Below are 18,148 nucleotides of genomic sequence, written 5' to 3' on the forward strand. Positions count from 1 at the left end.
CGTAGTATGCGTGTCACGTTGATTTCTCTACCAAACCGAGCTCGTGCATAATTCATGCATGACGTAAAAAGCACCATGCAACTCTCGATTGCCCATAATTGCAGTCGATAACATGATACATGCGGCCGGTGTCCACCGGGTGTTGCTGAGTGTGCGAATCTCAACCTTCACCCAGCCAGTAGCGTGAGGGCTGAAGGACATGCAACATTGATAAGTTGCACCCTTGGTGGAAGGTTTTAAGGACGACGATTCGCAAACGAACGGGAGAGGATGCAGCTGCAACCGAACCACCTTCTGTGCGATTCCACCAAGGCGAACCTTCCCTATCACGGGTGTCGCTACTCGCTACAGTGAAAAGTTCATGGAATTATTATGCTACAGAATAGTCGTCATCGGTTTGAGCCGTCCAGCTTGTCTGGGATGTTTTCGGTACAACAAAGCCCAGCAGCATGAGCAGCATGGGAGCATGAACCCAGGATCAGAACACGAAGGGGGAAAAAGGATAAAAACAGCACCCCAATATCAACAGTCGGAACAGTTCATTGTGTGGCACGTAACGTGACTGTGTATGTGTGCGTCCTCAGTTCGGTTCTGGTCACGTTGCTGCTTCTGTGTTCGGGATTCGATCGGCAGGACCTGCTAGGAACGAAAGGACGAAACGATGACGCCGACGCCAACGATATCCTGACTCGTCCGGTTTGTTTTCCGGACGAAGAGGGAAAACTTGGCGGTTTGTTTTCCCTCTATTCGTCCTCTTTGGCGAGTTGGAGGCTATCACGAACACAACCAACCCACAAAGAGGGAGCAACATGCGTGGATCACGCACACCGTTGCACTATGCATCGCCAACGCGGACCGGGGCGAGCGAACAAAGCGAAAAGCAACTATACTGGGCGCGTTCGTGCTTCATCAACTGCCGATGCCACCCCCCCACCCGACACATGTCAAGCCATGCCCCGCTCCTGCCGCTCTTTGTGTGCCAATGAATTTCAGGAATTAAACGTCGGAAACGGAGCAGCAGCAGTTTATAGACCTTTTACCCATTCCTCGTCTCTCACCTTCGCCTCGGAGGACCTTGAGGCGAAAGGTGCTGTAGCCTTGGTAACCAGCACCAGGGAAAGCCAGTCACACAAGCACGGCCGACGCGATTGTATTTAAAAGGATTCCCGTTCCCACACACACATACACACTCAGGATTTAAATGCCAGCGACCGGACGACACCAGATGTTCGGTTCTGCTGCCAACCGTTCCGTATCTTGATCGAGGGTCTCAGGATCCGGTGACGGCAAAAAAACACGGTACGGCTTGTTGGCTTTGCTGCTGCCCTGTCTGGCCAATACGGACGCATGGTTTTAAAGGGATCAACATATCGGAGACCAGCCAAGAAACAAAAAAAACATAGCAAAGGTGGTGTGCGAGAACTCCAGCGCGGGGTCTCAGACCACAGAGAAAGAGAGGGTGCAAGCGTGCCGAAAGGACGTTCCGGACGCCGTGATCTGGGTCATTTACCTTTTCGGTCAGAACCGGGGAACAGCTGTCACCTCAAAAACGGCTCCAACGGCGGGACAAGAAGCAGCAGCATAGAAGTGAAGACCGGAGAAGGAGAACCGACGTCGGTCATCCTGTTCGGGCTACATTGTTGTGCTTCCGTTGACCTTAGTGTTTATGAGAAACGGAGCGCACCACGTTATGAACGTTAGCCACACGTTCTGGCGATTAATCAGTGTTCTCGGATCAACTTACTGACGGACCGGGTCCGTACCCGGGCGAGAAGAAGCCAACCGAGTGACCCTCGCTCGTCCTCCCGCGATCGGTCCGGACGACATTTTTCTCCGCTTCGTGTCCGCACACAGCGCCGTGTGCGTCGATTGTGTTGGGCAATCTCGCCACCCTCGCCATCGTTTGTATTTTTATGACTCGCCAATGATCGTTCGCTTGGCTGCTCCACCACCGTTACTCACCCTTTTATCATTGAGGGGGGACCCCTTTATGCACACCATTAATTCGATTTACTTCCGGTAACCCTCCTGCACCTGGACTAGAGGGGAGTGAAATGCTATTTATTGAATATCGGTGCGTAGAGAGGGCTAATGGCGTGTCCTGGGCGTAATTCATTTTCCATCGGAGAAAGGGAGCCACCTCGTGAACGGAAGCACCCGCCTCGGTGGTTACTGGAAGGCACGAAGCCCGTTACAACACCTTGGGTGGATAGGTTTTCGGGTTATCAAATATTCACCCTCGCCGAGTGGCTTCAACGAACGTTCGACACCCAAACGCATTGCATCGATGATAGGTGGTAGGATTTTTTTCAAATTTATGTTGCCACATGGTTTAGGTGAAATTTTAACCTTCTCCTTCCGGTTGTAACGATTTTCTTATACACGAAGATACTAACCAAGGAACCTGTGACGTATCTCTTCGATCGCACCGAAATCCCAATCCAATAGACTACCAGCGAGCATAACGAGCGAGCAATATGTGCTCTGTCGCGACTGCAAGCATTTATGTGCGCATCTTCTTGCGTGACTCAACATAAGAATGCATTAGAATGCCTTGCCTGAAGCAGTGCTGGCCGCGGCCAGCTGCTGCGTAAAAATAGAAGAACGGAGCGGAGCAAGTTTCTCGATGCCCGGTAAGCCCGATACGCTACGGTTTAGCATACAAATGACTCATTAAGGAGCTCCTGCCAGCCCTGTCTGCAGCTGCAAAATCGAGGCGACTTTTTCTGGGGCCCCCATCTGCTCCGTTTTCGAGGTATCCGTCCGGCGGTTTGGTGGAGCGACCAACAAACGCGATAAAACGCTAGAACAGATCCGGAGATAATTTGATAATAATTCAATTCCCGCCCAAGACAAAGCGCACAGCCGTTGTGCGACGATCAGCAGCACTGTTTCTGCACTCGCCGCACAAGTTTAATTCTACATTAACTTGTTTTTATTTTCTTTAAAACGTCGACTAAGGCACAAGCCGTTCTTCAGACGATCTTACGCCTTCATCTTGTCGTGGCGTGTCGTGCCACATTTAGCCTCGTGTTGCCTGCCGGCGGTGATGATGCTATTTTTATAACGGCGCATGAAGTTCCGTCCACCTACGGGAAACACACGGAAAATTCACCGGTTTTTCAGCAGACTGCAGACGGCCTTCTTCGCGCACCCCAACACGTGTTGATGACCGCAGCAAACTCTAAAACAACAACAGCGTTGGCCAACGAGAAGAAACCTCGGTGCGAGTGACGTGAAAATGACCAGGACACAAATTCCTTCCTTCCACATCATTGTGATGTGCACTGGGTGTAACCGGTGGATGAAATATACGGAAGTCTTTCGCAGATTATTCGCCATTACCGTCGCGCACGTCACCAGAAGACAACTTGCTGCAAATCATCGAGAAAGAAGAGCAGATTCCTACTTTGTCGCATGACTCACTTGCCAGCAGGCCAGCCAGCCAGCCAGCCAGTTGCAGGCGCAAAAGGACACCCGACAAATGCCATTTCGAGTGTGTTTGCGTCTCGTCATAGATTTCAGTCTCATTTGACTACGTAAGCTCCTACTTTCACGTACATTCGCTTCTACTATTCCGCGAGCTGCGCCGCAAAAAAGACGAATTTCATTTCATTCGCCCTCTCACGAACGGAGCATGACATAGAATAGAGATTCCGCATGGAAGGACGATTGAAAACAGAATGCCCTGCATCCTACTGGGGTTCTGCATCGCACAATCCATCCACACATACACACACCTACGGCTCCCTCTCAGCACCACCCTCTCATTATTCAATTTCCTCTTGACAATATGTTGAATGAGCAGTTCTTCTGTTTCGAAGCACCATCATCATCCACAGCATCCGGTATTCCGGTATTCCTGTAACACACCCACATCGCTGGCTCGTCCTTCGTGTGCTCCGCGGCTTCAGGCAATCGCACAGTTCAGAAGGCGGCAATGTTCCCCCCAGCGATCAATCGATATTATTTTTTGTCCCGTTCTTTCTCCAACCCTCTTCTTCGGTTGCTCCTAGAAGCACCCGCTCCTCATCGGCTCAAGTTGCATTCTATTCAAACAGCATGCAAAGTTCAGCGGTTTTTTCCTCCTTCAAGGGGTGCTACAGTAGGGTTCCTAGGTCGACCGGTCTCATCGTACAAAGAACTATGGTGAGAAGATGCACTCGTGTCTAAGCAGCAGCGGCAGCGCTGAGAGAAAGGATGTGCCGTATCATCAAATCGCGGCATCCTTTTCATGATTTGATGAGCCAGCCCTCTAATAGTGACCGGAAAATGCTTGACTTCAAGAACAGAACGTTGAACGAACAATGGCCGCTCTGCTCTTGACGGTTTACACCAGCATCATTCACCAACCCCACCAGCACCAGAGATATGGCGCAAGACATTCCTTGCTTCCCCGGTATAGTTCTCCTTGTAGCAGTAATATAAAACTAAGCCACGTCAAAATGGATTTCAAATCGGGTGACCCAGTGGACCCCCTCCTCCCCTCCCACCCCCCACCTAACCGGAGGAGGACAAACCCCTTTCTACAATCGTTTTCGTAATGTAGGATAATCCGTCCGAAGCCAAAAGTACGTCATTGCAAAGCAGTCGGAAGTCGGAGGCATCGATAACAAACAACACTGCATTGGACATGGACCGAACGGTGTGCCCGAAGGTGAGCCAAAGTCTTGTGGCTAAAGGCCAGCACGCGGTGGCGACGACAACGACGGCGGTGTGGCCGGGCCCGCCATAATTACCATCGGGAAGCCAAATGTATGTGCATACGGAAGCAAGCAGATACACGGCACGGACGGCACGTAGAAGCAGCAGCGCCTTTCTCGGGGCTCAAGCCAACGGGCGTCAACTTGAACACCCAGAGCAACGCACTTCAGTGAATGTGATTTCGTTCGATATCGTTCGATGGTTGACACAGCATAGCAACGCTGCTCGCCAACTCGTTACCCCCATCATAGTCAACGTCGCCGCCGAGATTCTGCGCCGCGTCTTTAGTACAACTTTTGAAACGATCCAGGTTAGGAAGGTTCATTCGTTTTTCGTTTAAAAAGTTTCTAGTTAACACAATACCATTTCGAAAAGTTTACAGTGCAACAACCACGAACTAGGTATTACCCCTTCACCCATCATCCCCTGGGAGGTGGGGTGCTCGCGTAAATCCCGTAATAATTACGCACTTAACCAGCGCGCACGGGCACCAGGTGAATCAGCGATCGATCGTCTAACTTTGCCGGATCACTCAAGCCCTAAGCTGGCTTGATGGAACGGTAACTTGCCATGTGATCGAGCGAAGAAGAAGAAGAAAAGGAGAAAAAACAGAGATGAACGAGAGTAGAAACTGGGCACCAACACACGTGTATTTCGACGGCAGCAGCAGCAGCGCACAAGCATCGAAGCACAACTCTATGCTCCCGGCAACGACGATGAAGATCATAGCGCACACACGCGGTCGTAAATACGGAACCACGCAGCAAGGGACGCACCACATATGCCGTGCACCCGGTTGCGGCGTACACCACACCACACCAGCCCGTCCAGGTCTCCTACCATCGATCTGCCCTCCACTGGTGCTGATGGTGGACGCTGGGGGTATAGCATGCAACGAAGAACAACAAAAAAAAACGTTATGAGCAGCAGCAGCAGCAGCATGTGGGAGCTTAGAACTCGAGCATATAGCTCGAGCAGCGCTGTTGGCCTCGGCCAAGTTCCGGAGGCATTAGAGGCTTCCGTTTTCTGTTTCGATATTGTGGCTCTCTCTCTCTCTCTCTCTCTCTCCCTCTCTCTTGCCGCCGGCAATCCGATCGCACGCATGCTACTCGCCCTTCTCCGCTGGTCCATAAACCACGCGCGTTGCAACTGAATTCCATAGTTGCAAATGGCCCCCCAACACATGCAACCAAGTGTGTAGGGAAGGGTTGGTGCATCGAAAACAAAACAATCCATGCCTTGCCTTGCCGATGCATCCGATGTGCTCTGTATGCGTCCCTTGGAGGAGCATTGCCAACACGCACTCCCTCCCTCGTCTCGCATATGGGCATCATTTTAGCATTGACGCAACTGCTGTTGTTGCTGAAATGGAGCGGGAATTACTTGAAGAAGTGTGTTTGGTGGGAGGGACCACGGAGACAAAAATACGGGAGAACCCACGGGTTGATCTGGAACGGAGCAACGGAGCAACAAACAAATCGGCCAAATGTATTTATGTGCCACAGATTCTGACCGTGATTGACCGCGAGAGATGCAGCACGAGAATCGCGGATACAAGGCTAAAACACATACAACCAATTCCCCAGCCAGGCACCGAGGCAGTGTGTGGATACAACAAGAACACCCGCCGGATCCGATGGTGCGTAAACATGATCAGTCGGTCTACCACTCGCTTCCTCCCCCGGAGGTTGGCGCGACTGCAGACCGCGTTTGCACAAACAGTCCACCCTGCTGGAGAGTGTATCATTCGGGGTTTAAAAAACAGATGTTTGCCCGTTCCCGGTGCTGCTCTCGTGTCGCTCGTGCGATCCCTTCCAGCTTTCTTCCAACTCCCTCTTGAGTCATTGTCACAAGGAATTTATGACGGAGCTGAACCAACACCAGCAGCAGCGGTGTTGCGAGAAGAAAAAGAAAAAGGATCATAACTCCCCGCCGAAGCCACCGATCAATGCTTCTCTCGGGCTGCATACGATGAGCGATCTTCGGGCTCCGGGTGCACTCTTGCAGCAAAAGGCATAGCAACATATCCTTCGCAGATAGACCGGCTGGCAGGCACAGGAACGAGCGAGCGCCGCCGAACAAAACATACGACAGAATAAGACAGAAAAAGGCTCCTACACGCACAAGGCACAAGGCAGCCCATCGCAGCAACAGCAGCAACAGCAGCAACAGCAGCACCAACGGGGCAACAGCAGATGGCCGTGTTGGCTGGTGTGCCGGCAGGAAAGGTACCGTTTTTTATTTCATTTGGGTTTTATCATCGCTACCATGCTGCCGCTACTCGCTGCTGCGCTCTTCTTTATCCCGATCTCATATGCGTGTGTGTGCCTTCTGAAGCGTTTCGAGGTATTTTTTTACGCGGCCGAGCTGTGCTGAACCATGTGAGCTTTGTGGGGGATGGATGTCCGCGCAACCAGACCCATAAGAGTCCGCCGCAAAGCCCGTGGTCGACCCCCATCATGATGATGATGTTGATGGTGGTGGAGGCGCTGTATGTGAAAGGAGCAAACAGTTCACACATTATCATAATAACTGTTAACGGCCACCGCCGCGTAGATCACCCCACCACCATATGCATGCCGCCGCCGGCGAGGGCACCGGCGTGCCTTATGGCCTCTGGGTGGGGGGTAAATAGCTTTCTCATCGGTCGAGGACCTCCGCTTCGTGCAGAAGGAGCCACCGAGCGAGCAAAACACAACGTGAAGCTAATCGTCTCTGCCCACCTTTCAACGCGGAACACAGAAGGAAGGATACCAGCAACACTCACACACACACAGGCCGGGTTGTGTGCCGGAATTGTTAGGCAGCAAATTGGAATGCCCATCACAATGGCACGGCAATTGTTCTAAACAATATTTCCAAACAAGATGCTTCGTTCCACCATTTCCAGCATGGAAATGCGACAAAAGCAACACCGTTGGGGATGAAAGTGAACCGCTCGGAGTTGAATTAATGATGAGGATCGCCCCAGAAACAACGCCAGAGAAATACACTCGCACGCTCCATCCCTTGGAGTACCGGACACATCGAATTGGCTAAAATACTTGGCCCGAAAATAATACGCCCCGCAACAGGAGCAACACAGATGGAAAGACGCTTTAAATTATGCGAAAATTAATGAAAAATATCTCACCATTTACACCCCCAAACAGGATAAAATGGTTTTCAAGATATCCTAGTCCCAGCGCGATATAACTCATCCATTCACAATGCCGAAAACTTCATATTCTTCTTGTCCGTCGGACAAGGGGGTGCGTTTGTATTTGTTGTGGCCTCGAGTGTGGCCGGCCAGAGAACGTCACCGGGGCCAGAGACCGGAGACCCACGCCGCTTTCCGCTCCCGCTGTGCGTGTGTTTCGCAGAGCTGCACATGCTGAGGATACGGGGATGAAAGTAAAGGGAGCAAAACGCCGGATTTCTCTAACACACAATGCAAAACACGCCTGCGAGGGTCCTGCCTCGTTTATCCCCGCACATCTTTTTCTCGGTATGTGTGTGTGTGTGTGTGTTTGCGTGTCAGTTTTTGGATAAATCGGAGCCAACGCAGAGAGAAGAGTGGAAAGGCGAAAAAAATACAGAACAAGAGACAGGCAGGACCAACGCATGGCGTGGTATGCGCGCTGCAGGAACTGTAACAAACCGAGGGAGAGCCGTGTTTGAACCCAGGGCGGAGATCGAAAGTCCGTCCCCTCCTTTATATATATATTAGCCGAGGCCCGAGGCCCGAGGCCGAGCGAAAACGCCGACGGCGCGCACCGACAGCATCCTCGCGATTTGTGCCGCTCGTGATTAGTTTTCCCGGGACCGCACCCCATTGCAAAAAAAAAAAGGTCTTTTCATTCATAGAGCCCGCTGCACCCGGACAACGCACACGCACAAAGCGAACGCGCGAGGCGATAGCTGAAGGGGGAATCAATCCGAAACGCTCAGCCTCAGCCGCAAAGCAACTCAGCAAAGCGACGAAACAAGGACGTCATAATTTAATGCCCCCGGAACGGACCCGGGGATCTCTGTTAAGGTCTCTCGGTTAAGAGATAAGACGATGCGCTTTCGAAAGGGGTCGCTCATGATTCGGATCGCGCGATCAGATATCAACCAACGATCATCAAATATGGAGGTGCCTCAAATTAATTGTGAAACGGTGAACCTAACGCGCGCGCACACGCACACATACGTGAAACACACGAAAAACATCACAATTACCACTCGGCGCGATCGCGAGTGCCTTGCTACATCTGTTTACAACGGCGCGCGATATAGCCCCGAGGTGGCAGGATTGCGCCGCGACTTATATGGCCGAGGCCGATGATTTCTGTAATTCAACCCCTACCCTCCCGCGCCCTCGATGTGGCCCCGCTGTATTAATTTTTCAGCGCAACAAATTTCCAAATTTCACCCACAAATTTCCACCACCCTGCGCTCAAAAAGGTGGATGGATCATATGAAAGGGAGGGGAGGGGGGGCGGGGAGCACCTCTCGGACACACAAAGAGAGCGGTCATCATCACGGTACGCTGCCGATGGCCCCCGCTGGCTGGCTGGCTGGCTGGCCAGGCCAATAAAATTAAATCGCTGGAGAAAGAGTGCTCCACGGGGCAGTGGCGGTGGCGACGGCGGTGGCGGTGAAGGCGACGGTTCAGTGACACTTCCGTAACACGTTTCGAGATGGACAGTAACTCCACACGGTGCTCCCAGCTCACTATAACGTCCGGTCCCGAGGACTGATTGACCCGCAACATCGTTGTTGGTTGCCGCAACGAGTCTAATGTGTGTGTATGCCACATGCTCGTGGCTATGCGCAAACGCGAAGGCACGCGCCCTCACTTGCGCGAATGCGTCACGGTGGCGCGTATCCGCCGCACCCTTCCTCTTCTCCTCCTACTCCTCCTCTTCCTCCACCGATCCGATGTGTGGCTATAATCATGCTCGATGGACGGCGCCTCGGATGGCTGATTCTTCTGTTCCGCGCTGGGCTGTGCGCTACCAACCTTCCAACCATGTAGCCATGCCGTTAGTGGTGTGTGCTCGTATTTGTGTGCTGGCCAGGTAAGTTTCACGTCGGCCTGGTGCTGTTGTATGAACCCCGCGTGCAGGAGTGGCCCTACCGGTGGTCGGTGCCTCTGACTTTGACTGGTAGGTCAACATGTAAAACATATCGGATTCGACACAAAGCACGCTCGCAACACGTGTTCGACCGTGCGTCCGTCCTTCGATCGTTGGCAACAAGCATTTTTCCGCGGTTTTCCATTTCGCGGGCCTCGACCGTTTCCATCATCAGTCAAATGTGTGCCAACTAATTGCAATGACAAGCCATCACCACCCCTTAAGCCCCTTTGGTGCTGCTTTGTGCATGATAAGACCCTGGACCGTGGACCGTGGACCGTGGGCCGTGGTTCAATCATATCACACGCGCTGGCGGACGATTTCTCAAAGTGGCGAGCGAGAAAGTGTGAGCGGGCGAGAAAAGGCCGGCCCAACCCCTGGCTGGACCCGGGCCAAATGAGCTCGATTTCCAACACCAAACAAGAGAAAGAAACAAATGATATCGGAATGATGGTAATGTGCGTTCGAAGCAATCAGTTCAAGAGGAAGGAAAGGAAAAAAACGCAACCGCCAGCATCTGCACCATCCGAATTGGGACTCCAATTTGGGGGCCTCGGCCGCCACCGCTGGTGCGGAATTCAAATTTTCGTTCATCTCGACCTCGGCCAAGTGTTTGGTGGCTGGGGTCGGGGGAGGGGAAGGGGGGACCTGTAGGAGTTGGATAATCTTCGGTTAATAATCAGACGGGTTGCACCCGTTTCGAGCCTTCGATCAAAGCACCCATCGGTGCTCGGGGCTCTTGGCGTCTTGGATCTAATGGATGATGGTCGTTTTCCCCGCTACACACCATTATGGGCTCAGCTCGTTTTTATTTCTATTTTTTTTTTGTTATTTATTTCTGTTTTCCTTCGACGGTGCCCGGCGAAAGAAGCCCCGTTAGAAGTCCATCTGCGCGTGCGTGAATCATCTTCGCATCGCACCTTTCCGGGGGATCCCGTTCACTGCTGTTGCTGTTGCTGATGCTCTGCGAAGGAAATCGGCACCGCTCTGCTGCTCTCTGGTGTTTGCTTTAGCTGCTGCAGATTTGGTTACGAAATGGCGATAATGGGCTCGTCCCTCCTCCCCCCCCCCCCCCCCCCCTTGACGTGAAATGCTTGATCCCGCATGCGTCTGCTCGACGAAAAAGATCGACGATCGCCAAACACACAACCCTGTATGGGGTTATCTAAACGTTTCAATCATGCTGTCCATTCAGCAGGTGAGGTGGCAACTCTCTGGCACTCCTCGAGTCTGGTTGCGAAATGTGGTCAAAGGTCTTAATCTTCCTCGCCTCTGTGGCACCACTTTGCGACTTGCGAGTATGATAAATGAATCGAAAGCTGGCCTCATAGCCCCGTAAAGATGACGGGTCGATTGCGAATTGACCCACATTTCCTATCCTGGAGCTTCGGCTTCGTTGCTCTGGCAGGATGTAGCCGGGACCCCGGGACGGGATATCCTCATCAATTTCATTATTTCTATTCTGATAGCCGTCTTCCTTGATGCATCCTTCTCTAGTTGCGTCGTCGGCCAGCAATATCAGCAACATATCGCGCACACACACATGCTACAACTTGGTAGTGAGCAGATCGAGCTGAACCCCTTGTGTATGTTGAACGATTGTGGCTCGAGTGCACACCGCCCGCTTCAACCATCGCAGACCCCTCCTCGATACCGGAGAACCGGAAAAAGGATCTGGTTCTCTCCCGTTGATTGAAGGTTTTCCTTCACACACACACGGACACACAAAGCCACACATGCCGGATACCGACAACCCCGTATCCCTACCGTCGACGATGCACAAATGCGCCCCTCTCTCTCTCTCTCTCTCTCTCTCTCTCTCTCTCTCTCTCTCTCTCTCTCTCTCTCTCTCTCTCTCTCTCTCTCTCTCTCTGTGGCCTTATATTGTCACAGCAGCGGAGTTGATGCCTTGCTCCCCCTCTTCATTACAATATTTATGTACAACGCGTTTCGGTTTTCCCATTTTCTCCCATTCCATTCCATTCGTTCCGAGATCCCCTTCCCTTCCGAAATGCTGGCTGTGTGCGCATTATGGCTTCCTATCACGGTACGGTACACACACCGTCGCTCCATGGATTGAGCTGCAGAGTATCCTGATGTAATTTCCACTCCAGCCCCTGGCCAGCACCGGACCGACACCGCACCAAGCTTCAGATGCCTTTGACCACGCGTGTACTGACCACCATCGGAGCATCCAGGAGGAAGTGGATATTTGAAGGAATAGTTCAAGACAAAAATGCGATTAACTGTACCAAAACTTCATCGGCCGGCCAGCGCACGCACCCCGCGGAATCGGAATCGGCTCATCGGCATGTGTGTGGGCGCGGTACTTCCTCGCGGATGGAATCTCACCACCACCCTCGAGTCCGGACCGCGGACGGCCAATGTCTTAATTTTTCTCTCTATCGTCTTTTTCCGGTAAAGTTCACCGACGTACGGTGTAGCGATCCCAATCCATCCGTGCGTGCGGGGTTAGGCGCAGCAAAAACATTTGGGCAATTATATCTCGCCATGATGATTGCACCCTCTCTTCTTCTATGCCTTGTCTATTTATCTATGTGCATTACCTCCTCTTCCTTGCTGTTTCTGTTGTTGCTGCCACGGATTTCCACTCTCGAGCGATGACGAGCTGATGCTGGACGGTTCCTTGCGATGGAGTTTCACGTTTTTCCTTCTTCTTTCTAAATCTGCCCAACGCACACACAACTCGACCTGGACCGAGCACACTTCTCCTTCCTCCGACAGTCTTTCCTTCCTTCTTCACACTAACACCTGAGATCACCGAAGATCTTTGGTAAATGCTCCTGGAGCCACTGGTTAGGGTTTTTCTTATTTAATTTTTCACTAAAAGCTGCTATTGAATGGATGGAAACAAAACACGTTAGTATCGCTCATCGGTATAATCTCTAGGTTAAAAACGCTCGGCCGCAAAAATCGGTTAGGATAGCAACTTTCGTGGGTTTCGAAGATAATTTTTCGTTTTTCCTCTTATCCCTCAACTGTGGCGCCAACAATCACGGCCCATCTAGTAGGCGCCTACTCGAGTGGTACAAACACGCCAGGGGTTGGAAAATGCGATGAGCACACGCTGATGAGCTTCACGCGCGAAACGCGAAAACTCGACGATTTTCACGTTTCTGATGCACCACCTATAATCAACCGCGTTACGACACGTCGTTATCAGTCGCGTCTAACGACGGTACAGAGAGTCCCCCAGGGTTGTTTAATAGATTTTCCACCAACGAACTCGGGTCGCACAAGTTTTGTAAAGTGAAATTTCTTTTAAATTTTTAAAACTCCTGAGTCAAACAGAGTAGAAGGGATGATGGCGAGAGGGACAAAACGCAGCTTTCACTGTAATCACATAAACGCAGAAGGATGCTGGCTTATCCTTATTTATTACCATCGAACACACGGCACAAAGATGGGACGAACGTTTGAACCGTTTTCCTCGACCGTCGAACTGAAAATGAGAGCGTGAGCTCTCGCTCAGAACCATTTCCGTGCAACATTTTCAGCAGGCTCGGTCCACTTTCAGTAGCCGCACCCGTATTTTAAACTTGTAGACCGTCTTTTCAATTCTCCTACTTTTTTTCAGACATTTTTAAACATACATAATTATTTTAACAAAAAAATACGACTAATTATAATTTTAATATTTTGTCAAAAAGAAACACAGACAAATTCATTAACAATTCACGATATCCTAAATGCTTACTACGTTATTTTTATTTAATTAAATACGCATTCAAATATTTTATTTACTTCAAATTAATTTTGTTTAAATGATGTCTGCTATCAAAATCAATAAATTTAGATGCAGCTGTAGAAAGGGGAAGGAGCGTATAAGCAACAACGAACGGCGGGCCCCCACGAAACGATGGACCTTCTCGGACGGGATCTGCTGAATATAGATTTTTTTTTAATTGAGAGCGGGAAATGTATTATCTAAAATGCAAGAGAACGAGTTACCTCTCAAACAAGTGCCATTTTTAACCGTTTTTACCCTTAATTTATGAATTTCACAAGTCTTTCTCACAAAATTTTGTGTTCGTTGTTCGATTTTTTTAGAACTGGCCTAGTGGGATTATGGCAACCTGTTTATGGCAATTTATTTTGACAGTTGCTGTCACAGAAGTCGAGCTTTTCCCGCCAATTTTTTTTTGCTGGCGGATTGGGGAAAACAGTTTTTGGAGGAAATTAAATCCCGAGTTTTGTGTAAATTATTCCGTGTCGCGGTCCATAGCGCTGCAGCAAATTGTGCTCCGTCCAGGCCGCTGCATGTGCTACCTGTCCGTACTTTAAAATCAACGCTATGCACGTCGTGGACCTCGCGATGGACGAGTCGGTCTCTACCCAGCAGCTACCTGCCCCTGCTCCTGCTCCGAATAGTGGCAAAAAACTGAAACAAAGTCGCCTACCGTTCTTGGTGCTGTCGCCCGGAACGACCTCATCGATCGGATCGTTGCAGTCGGAATCGGCGACCAGTGGGGAACCCTCAACGGTCGAAACCCGCAAACGGAAACCGTCCTGCGATGGCAATCACAGTGGACTTCACCAGGCCAAGGTGGTCCGTACCTCGGACCGACAAAGCAGCGGAGAAGAGTTAATCGTGGTAGGAAAATCGGAACCAGAAGTGATCATTTTAGATGAAGCTGTATCGCCCATCGCTATTGCTGATCCCTCGCCGGGCAACAAGAGTGCTAAACCGGCAGGTACGGATGCGGAGGATGGAGGATCGTCACCCGATAAAGCAGACACTACCGTCCAACAGATGGTGATCAGTTCGAGCGAGGAGGACGTTTATGCGCTCTGTACCCCGAACAAGGAAGAAGAAACATCGATGACGTCAACTAGCGAGAAACCGGCCGCCAAGAAGATCTCGGCCAAACAGCTTGCCCGAAGCCTCGAGCACGAACGTAAGCTGGCGCTGAAGGAGCAGGAACGGCAAGAAAAGCGTCGTCGAATGCAGGAGGAAAAGGAGGAGAAGGCACGCGAGAAAGAGGAACTGGAGCGACAGCGTCGCAAGGAGCGTGAGGAACGCGAGGAGCAAAAACGCCGGGAACGTGAGGAACGAGAAGAAGCGAAGCGAAAAGAACGCGAAGAAAAGGAAAAGAAAAGACAGTCAGAGATCGAGCAAAAGAATGAAGAGAAACGGCTGAAGGAAGAGGAGCGTCGCCGGAAGGAGGAAGAGCGGGAAGCAGAGGAAAAACGGAAACAGAAGGCACAGGCTCAGGTTTTCAGTCGCTTTTTCGTGAAAAAGACACCGGCCAACGGTTCGACGAAAGCTTCAGATGATGAAAACTCGATCGATTCGATCGTCGGCAAAGGAGAACTGGGCATGGTATCTGATCGCTTTATGCCGTTTTGTGTGAAGGGCGATATGCGGATGGCACCGGTTACGCGGCGAACATTGACTCAAGCCGAGAAGGACCGCTTGCAGACACTGTTCACCATTGAAGCGACAAAAGACGAGATCCCGCCAAGTGATCTTTATCTCGGTCAGCTAAAGCGTAACTGCATTCAACCGCTCAAGATGGGCCCAACGTGGATAACGGAGGCGGAAGAGGATGACGATGACATCACGATTATTGGTAAGTTCCTCTCTTAGATTTGATCGAATGACGAATTGTAAAATTCTGCTGCTCTTCGTAGATGAAACCACATATCAACCGATCGTGGAAGATCACGCCACAATGAAGCAGAAGATGAAGGCAAAGTTCTTCCTTTTTGAGGAAAATCGGAGACCACCATACCGAGGAACGTGGCGTAAGAGGAGTACCATCGTTCGGTCTCGCCGTCCATTTTCGAAAGACACAGTACGTATCACAGAGCCACCCGATCGAGCGTATGAGCCACTCTACTACACGAACGATTTTTTTGCAGAAATATTTCGATTACGAGGTGGATTCTGACGATGAATGGGAAGAGGAAGAACCGGGCGAATCGCTGCACGGTAGTGACGACGAAAAGGATGTCGACGCGGAGGAGGACTACGAGGTGGACAATGATTTCTTCGTCCCACATGGGCACCTGAGCGATGAAGAGATGCAGGCAGAGGATGAAGATGAAGCTCCGGATGCCGACAACAGTCCCGAGGCGCAAAAGGCGAAGCTTAAGATCTTGCAGCAAGAGTTTGCGGCCGAAATGAAGAAGAAAACGGAAAAGATCAAACCCCGACTGATCGGGTGCATCTGGCAGCAGCACAGGGGAGAGGATTGCGAAGATCGAACGGCCGACTGTTCCACGCTAATTATGAAGATCCTCAACGATCGTGCAATGTTGTACGATCCGAGTGAACCGATCTCGTTCACGCAGGTCTCAACGGCAACGGCTCCTGAAGGTGCGGGCGCAACGATCGATCGGGACCTCGATTCACCGGGAAAGGAGAACAAGAAAGCTCCGAAAAAGGGTCGCATCTCCGACAGTGCAGTCGGTGATTTGGCGCGCCTGGTGCACGGCAATGTTAACAATCGGAAGTTCCTGGTGCGCGAGTTCCAGGCGTTCTGGGCGAACCGTGGCACCGGCGGTAACGAAGGATCAGAGGGTACCGGAGAAACGGCGACATGCGTGCCCGAGTTTAGCATGGAAAGCATCCGCAATAAGATCAAAGAGATCGCCACCTGGGGTGCATGTCCGCTGGAGGGCCCGATGCATGGCAAACACTGCTGGACAGTTGATGAAGCGGTGCTGAAGGACTACAATCTGACGCAATTGCAGCTACCGAACGCTTGGGTCTATCACCTGAAAGGCAGCAATCCGTCACGCTCCAGCAAACTCCTTGTTCCAACTAAACCGGCCGGTGGTACAGTCGATGAAGAGAATTGATCTAGTTTCTTTTAGCTTCTCCTTTTTACTTTTCGTGATAGATAATGATAAAATGACAATAAAAAAAAATCCGCCCCGCTTATACCCTTCCTCCTACCACAACTCCTCGAATTCCGGTACTTCATGATCGCATCCGAATTGTCCATTGTGGCGGGGCCTAATTTACGATTGAAATACATTTTATTCGTTATCTTTGACCTTGCACAAACACGCGCTGCTGTGGGGTCGTGCGAATCCTGTTGGAGTCAGTCCGTTTGGTTCCTAGAGCATGCAGACAGATAACAGAACCGGACATGGACGATGGCTGGACGATAACGAGACGTGTAGGCGCATGTGGAAGCAGCATATGGGTTACAGCTTCCTGAGAATCGTCTTGGCCTCTCGCTGTGCTTCCAGATCATCGGCCGTACTGTGCGAGGAACGATGAGTGTTCAGTTAAATCAATCCAATCCACTTGCACCGGTTCGGCCCGCCGGTGGTGACCCCATGGCAGTGCCACTTACCGTGGTGCCGTTTGATTCGCAGCCAGCTCAAGGTACACCCGGGCGTTCTTCTCATCCTTCAGCGAAAGGTATGCCTCACCGAGTAGCAGATGGTTGAGCGGGAGGAAATTGGCAGCTAATTGTTCGGCCTTTATGAAGCATCGCAACGCATCATCGAACGTTGCATTCGGTATGTCGGTGGTAAAGGTGTGTATGAACTTCTTTTGGAACCAGGGCAAACTGGCCAGTTTGTAGTAGAATCGACCGAGCAGAAACCAGGCGAATGGTTCCGTTTCATCCAGCTCGGTTGCCCGGGTCAGGTGCGCCAAGATGGTGCTCAACTGCAGCACCCGCTGTCGCAATCCTTCAATGCCGGATTTCTCGGCCAGAAAGATCGCGTAGTACTTGTGCGAAACCGAGGCCTCCGGTGCTAGCTCGAGCGTCCGCGATGCGTAACCGTAACCCTCGAAGATGCACGCCTCAAACTGTTTCGCCTTGCTTGGGTCAGGCACGAGTTCGCGCGAAAGCGAGTATACGACCCGACACAGTCGCCACAGCGTTTCAAACTCTCCATCCTGTTTCTGATCACCGGAGAACAGACCGGAGATTGAGCAACGGATCAACTTTAGGGGCCACTAAAGTCTCGATGTACTTACTGTGTGCTTTGCCTTGAGTAGATCGTACGCCTCCTTGAACTTGTACTCGCCAAACAGCTGATCGGCCTCTTGGTAGCCACTCTCCTGCTGTGCAGCAGCCATGTTCACACACTCGGCGATCGTTAGCGAAAATGGAGCCGGCCGCGGCAATCTCCCAGAACGCTGCGACAATCCTTCCAGCCAGAGCGCGAGCTCGTCCGCTCTTTGTTCTCATGCTCTGCTCTCACACGCTCATCGATCATCCGCATACGCATTATCTGCGCTGTAGCGGCCGCAAACACGATGTCATCAAATGACGAAGCATTAGTTCCACGTGGTGGTGTGCGGCGTTGCGAATCATCATTGATGCCTACAACTTCCTGAATGGACTGAACCG

General features: G+C 51.3%; 3 protein-coding genes across 4 annotated transcripts in view; 1 reads left to right on the forward strand and 2 right to left on the reverse strand.

Annotated features, from left to right (window-relative positions):
• Positions 1 to 13,270, reverse strand: part of LOC125953566 (RNA-binding protein 24-B-like) — a 34,392-nt gene extending 21,122 nt beyond the window's left edge. Inside the window, exons 1-2 of one of the 2 annotated variants that reach the window (XM_049683212.1) lie at positions 13,210 to 13,270; positions 12,374 to 12,660 (exon numbers count right to left, since the gene is read on the reverse strand). The gene's annotated coding sequence lies outside the window, so the exon portion shown is untranslated. The remainder of the gene's footprint in view (positions 1 to 12,373; positions 12,661 to 13,209) is intronic. The other variant, XM_049683211.1, reaches the window with a different exon arrangement.
• Positions 13,271 to 13,980: 710 nt separating this feature from the next.
• Positions 13,981 to 16,634, forward strand: LOC125953553 (chromatin assembly factor 1 subunit A). The gene is made up of 3 exons (XM_049683189.1): positions 13,981 to 15,400; positions 15,462 to 15,625; positions 15,693 to 16,634. Exons 1-3 carry the CDS (start codon positions 14,122 to 14,124, stop codon positions 16,632 to 16,634), a joined length of 2,385 nt encoding a protein of 794 aa, XP_049539146.1. The 5' UTR covers positions 13,981 to 14,121.
• A 19-nt stretch (positions 16,635 to 16,653) lies between these two features.
• Positions 16,654 to 18,070, reverse strand: LOC125953568 (regulator of microtubule dynamics protein 2-like). The gene is made up of 3 exons (XM_049683214.1): positions 17,773 to 18,070; positions 17,138 to 17,697; positions 16,654 to 17,043 (listed from the first exon to the last, which is right to left on the reverse strand). Exons 1-3 carry the CDS (start codon positions 17,872 to 17,874, stop codon positions 16,986 to 16,988), a joined length of 720 nt encoding a protein of 239 aa, XP_049539171.1. The 5' UTR covers positions 17,875 to 18,070; the 3' UTR covers positions 16,654 to 16,985.
• Between the last annotated feature and the right edge of the window lie 78 nt (positions 18,071 to 18,148).

The sequence above is a fragment of the Anopheles darlingi genome, chromosome 3 (genome assembly GCF_943734745.1).
Source record: "Anopheles darlingi chromosome 3, idAnoDarlMG_H_01, whole genome shotgun sequence".
Classification (NCBI taxonomy): Eukaryota; Metazoa; Arthropoda; class Insecta; order Diptera; family Culicidae; genus Anopheles; species Anopheles darlingi.

Excerpts from the sequence above, each read along its gene's own strand:
- LOC125953568 (XM_049683214.1), bottom strand. The coding sequence starts at position 17,874 with ATGGCTGCTGCACAGCAGGAGAGTGGCTACCAAGAGGCCGATCAGCTG. Across the intron at positions 17,698-17,772 it reads TACTCAAGGCAAAGCACACA|AAACAGGATGGAGAGTTTGA; the intron begins GTAAGTACATCG and ends TCCGGTGATCAG. Across the intron at positions 17,044-17,137 it reads GCGAATCAAACGGCACCACG|TACGGCCGATGATCTGGAAG; the intron begins GTAAGTGGCACT and ends TTCCTCGCACAG.
- LOC125953553 (XM_049683189.1), top strand. The coding sequence starts at position 14,122 with ATGCACGTCGTGGACCTCGCGATGGACGAGTCGGTCTCTACCCAGCAG. Across the intron at positions 15,401-15,461 it reads CGATGACATCACGATTATTG|ATGAAACCACATATCAACCG; the intron begins GTAAGTTCCTCT and ends TGCTCTTCGTAG. Across the intron at positions 15,626-15,692 it reads GTCCATTTTCGAAAGACACA|AAATATTTCGATTACGAGGT; the intron begins GTACGTATCACA and ends ATTTTTTTGCAG.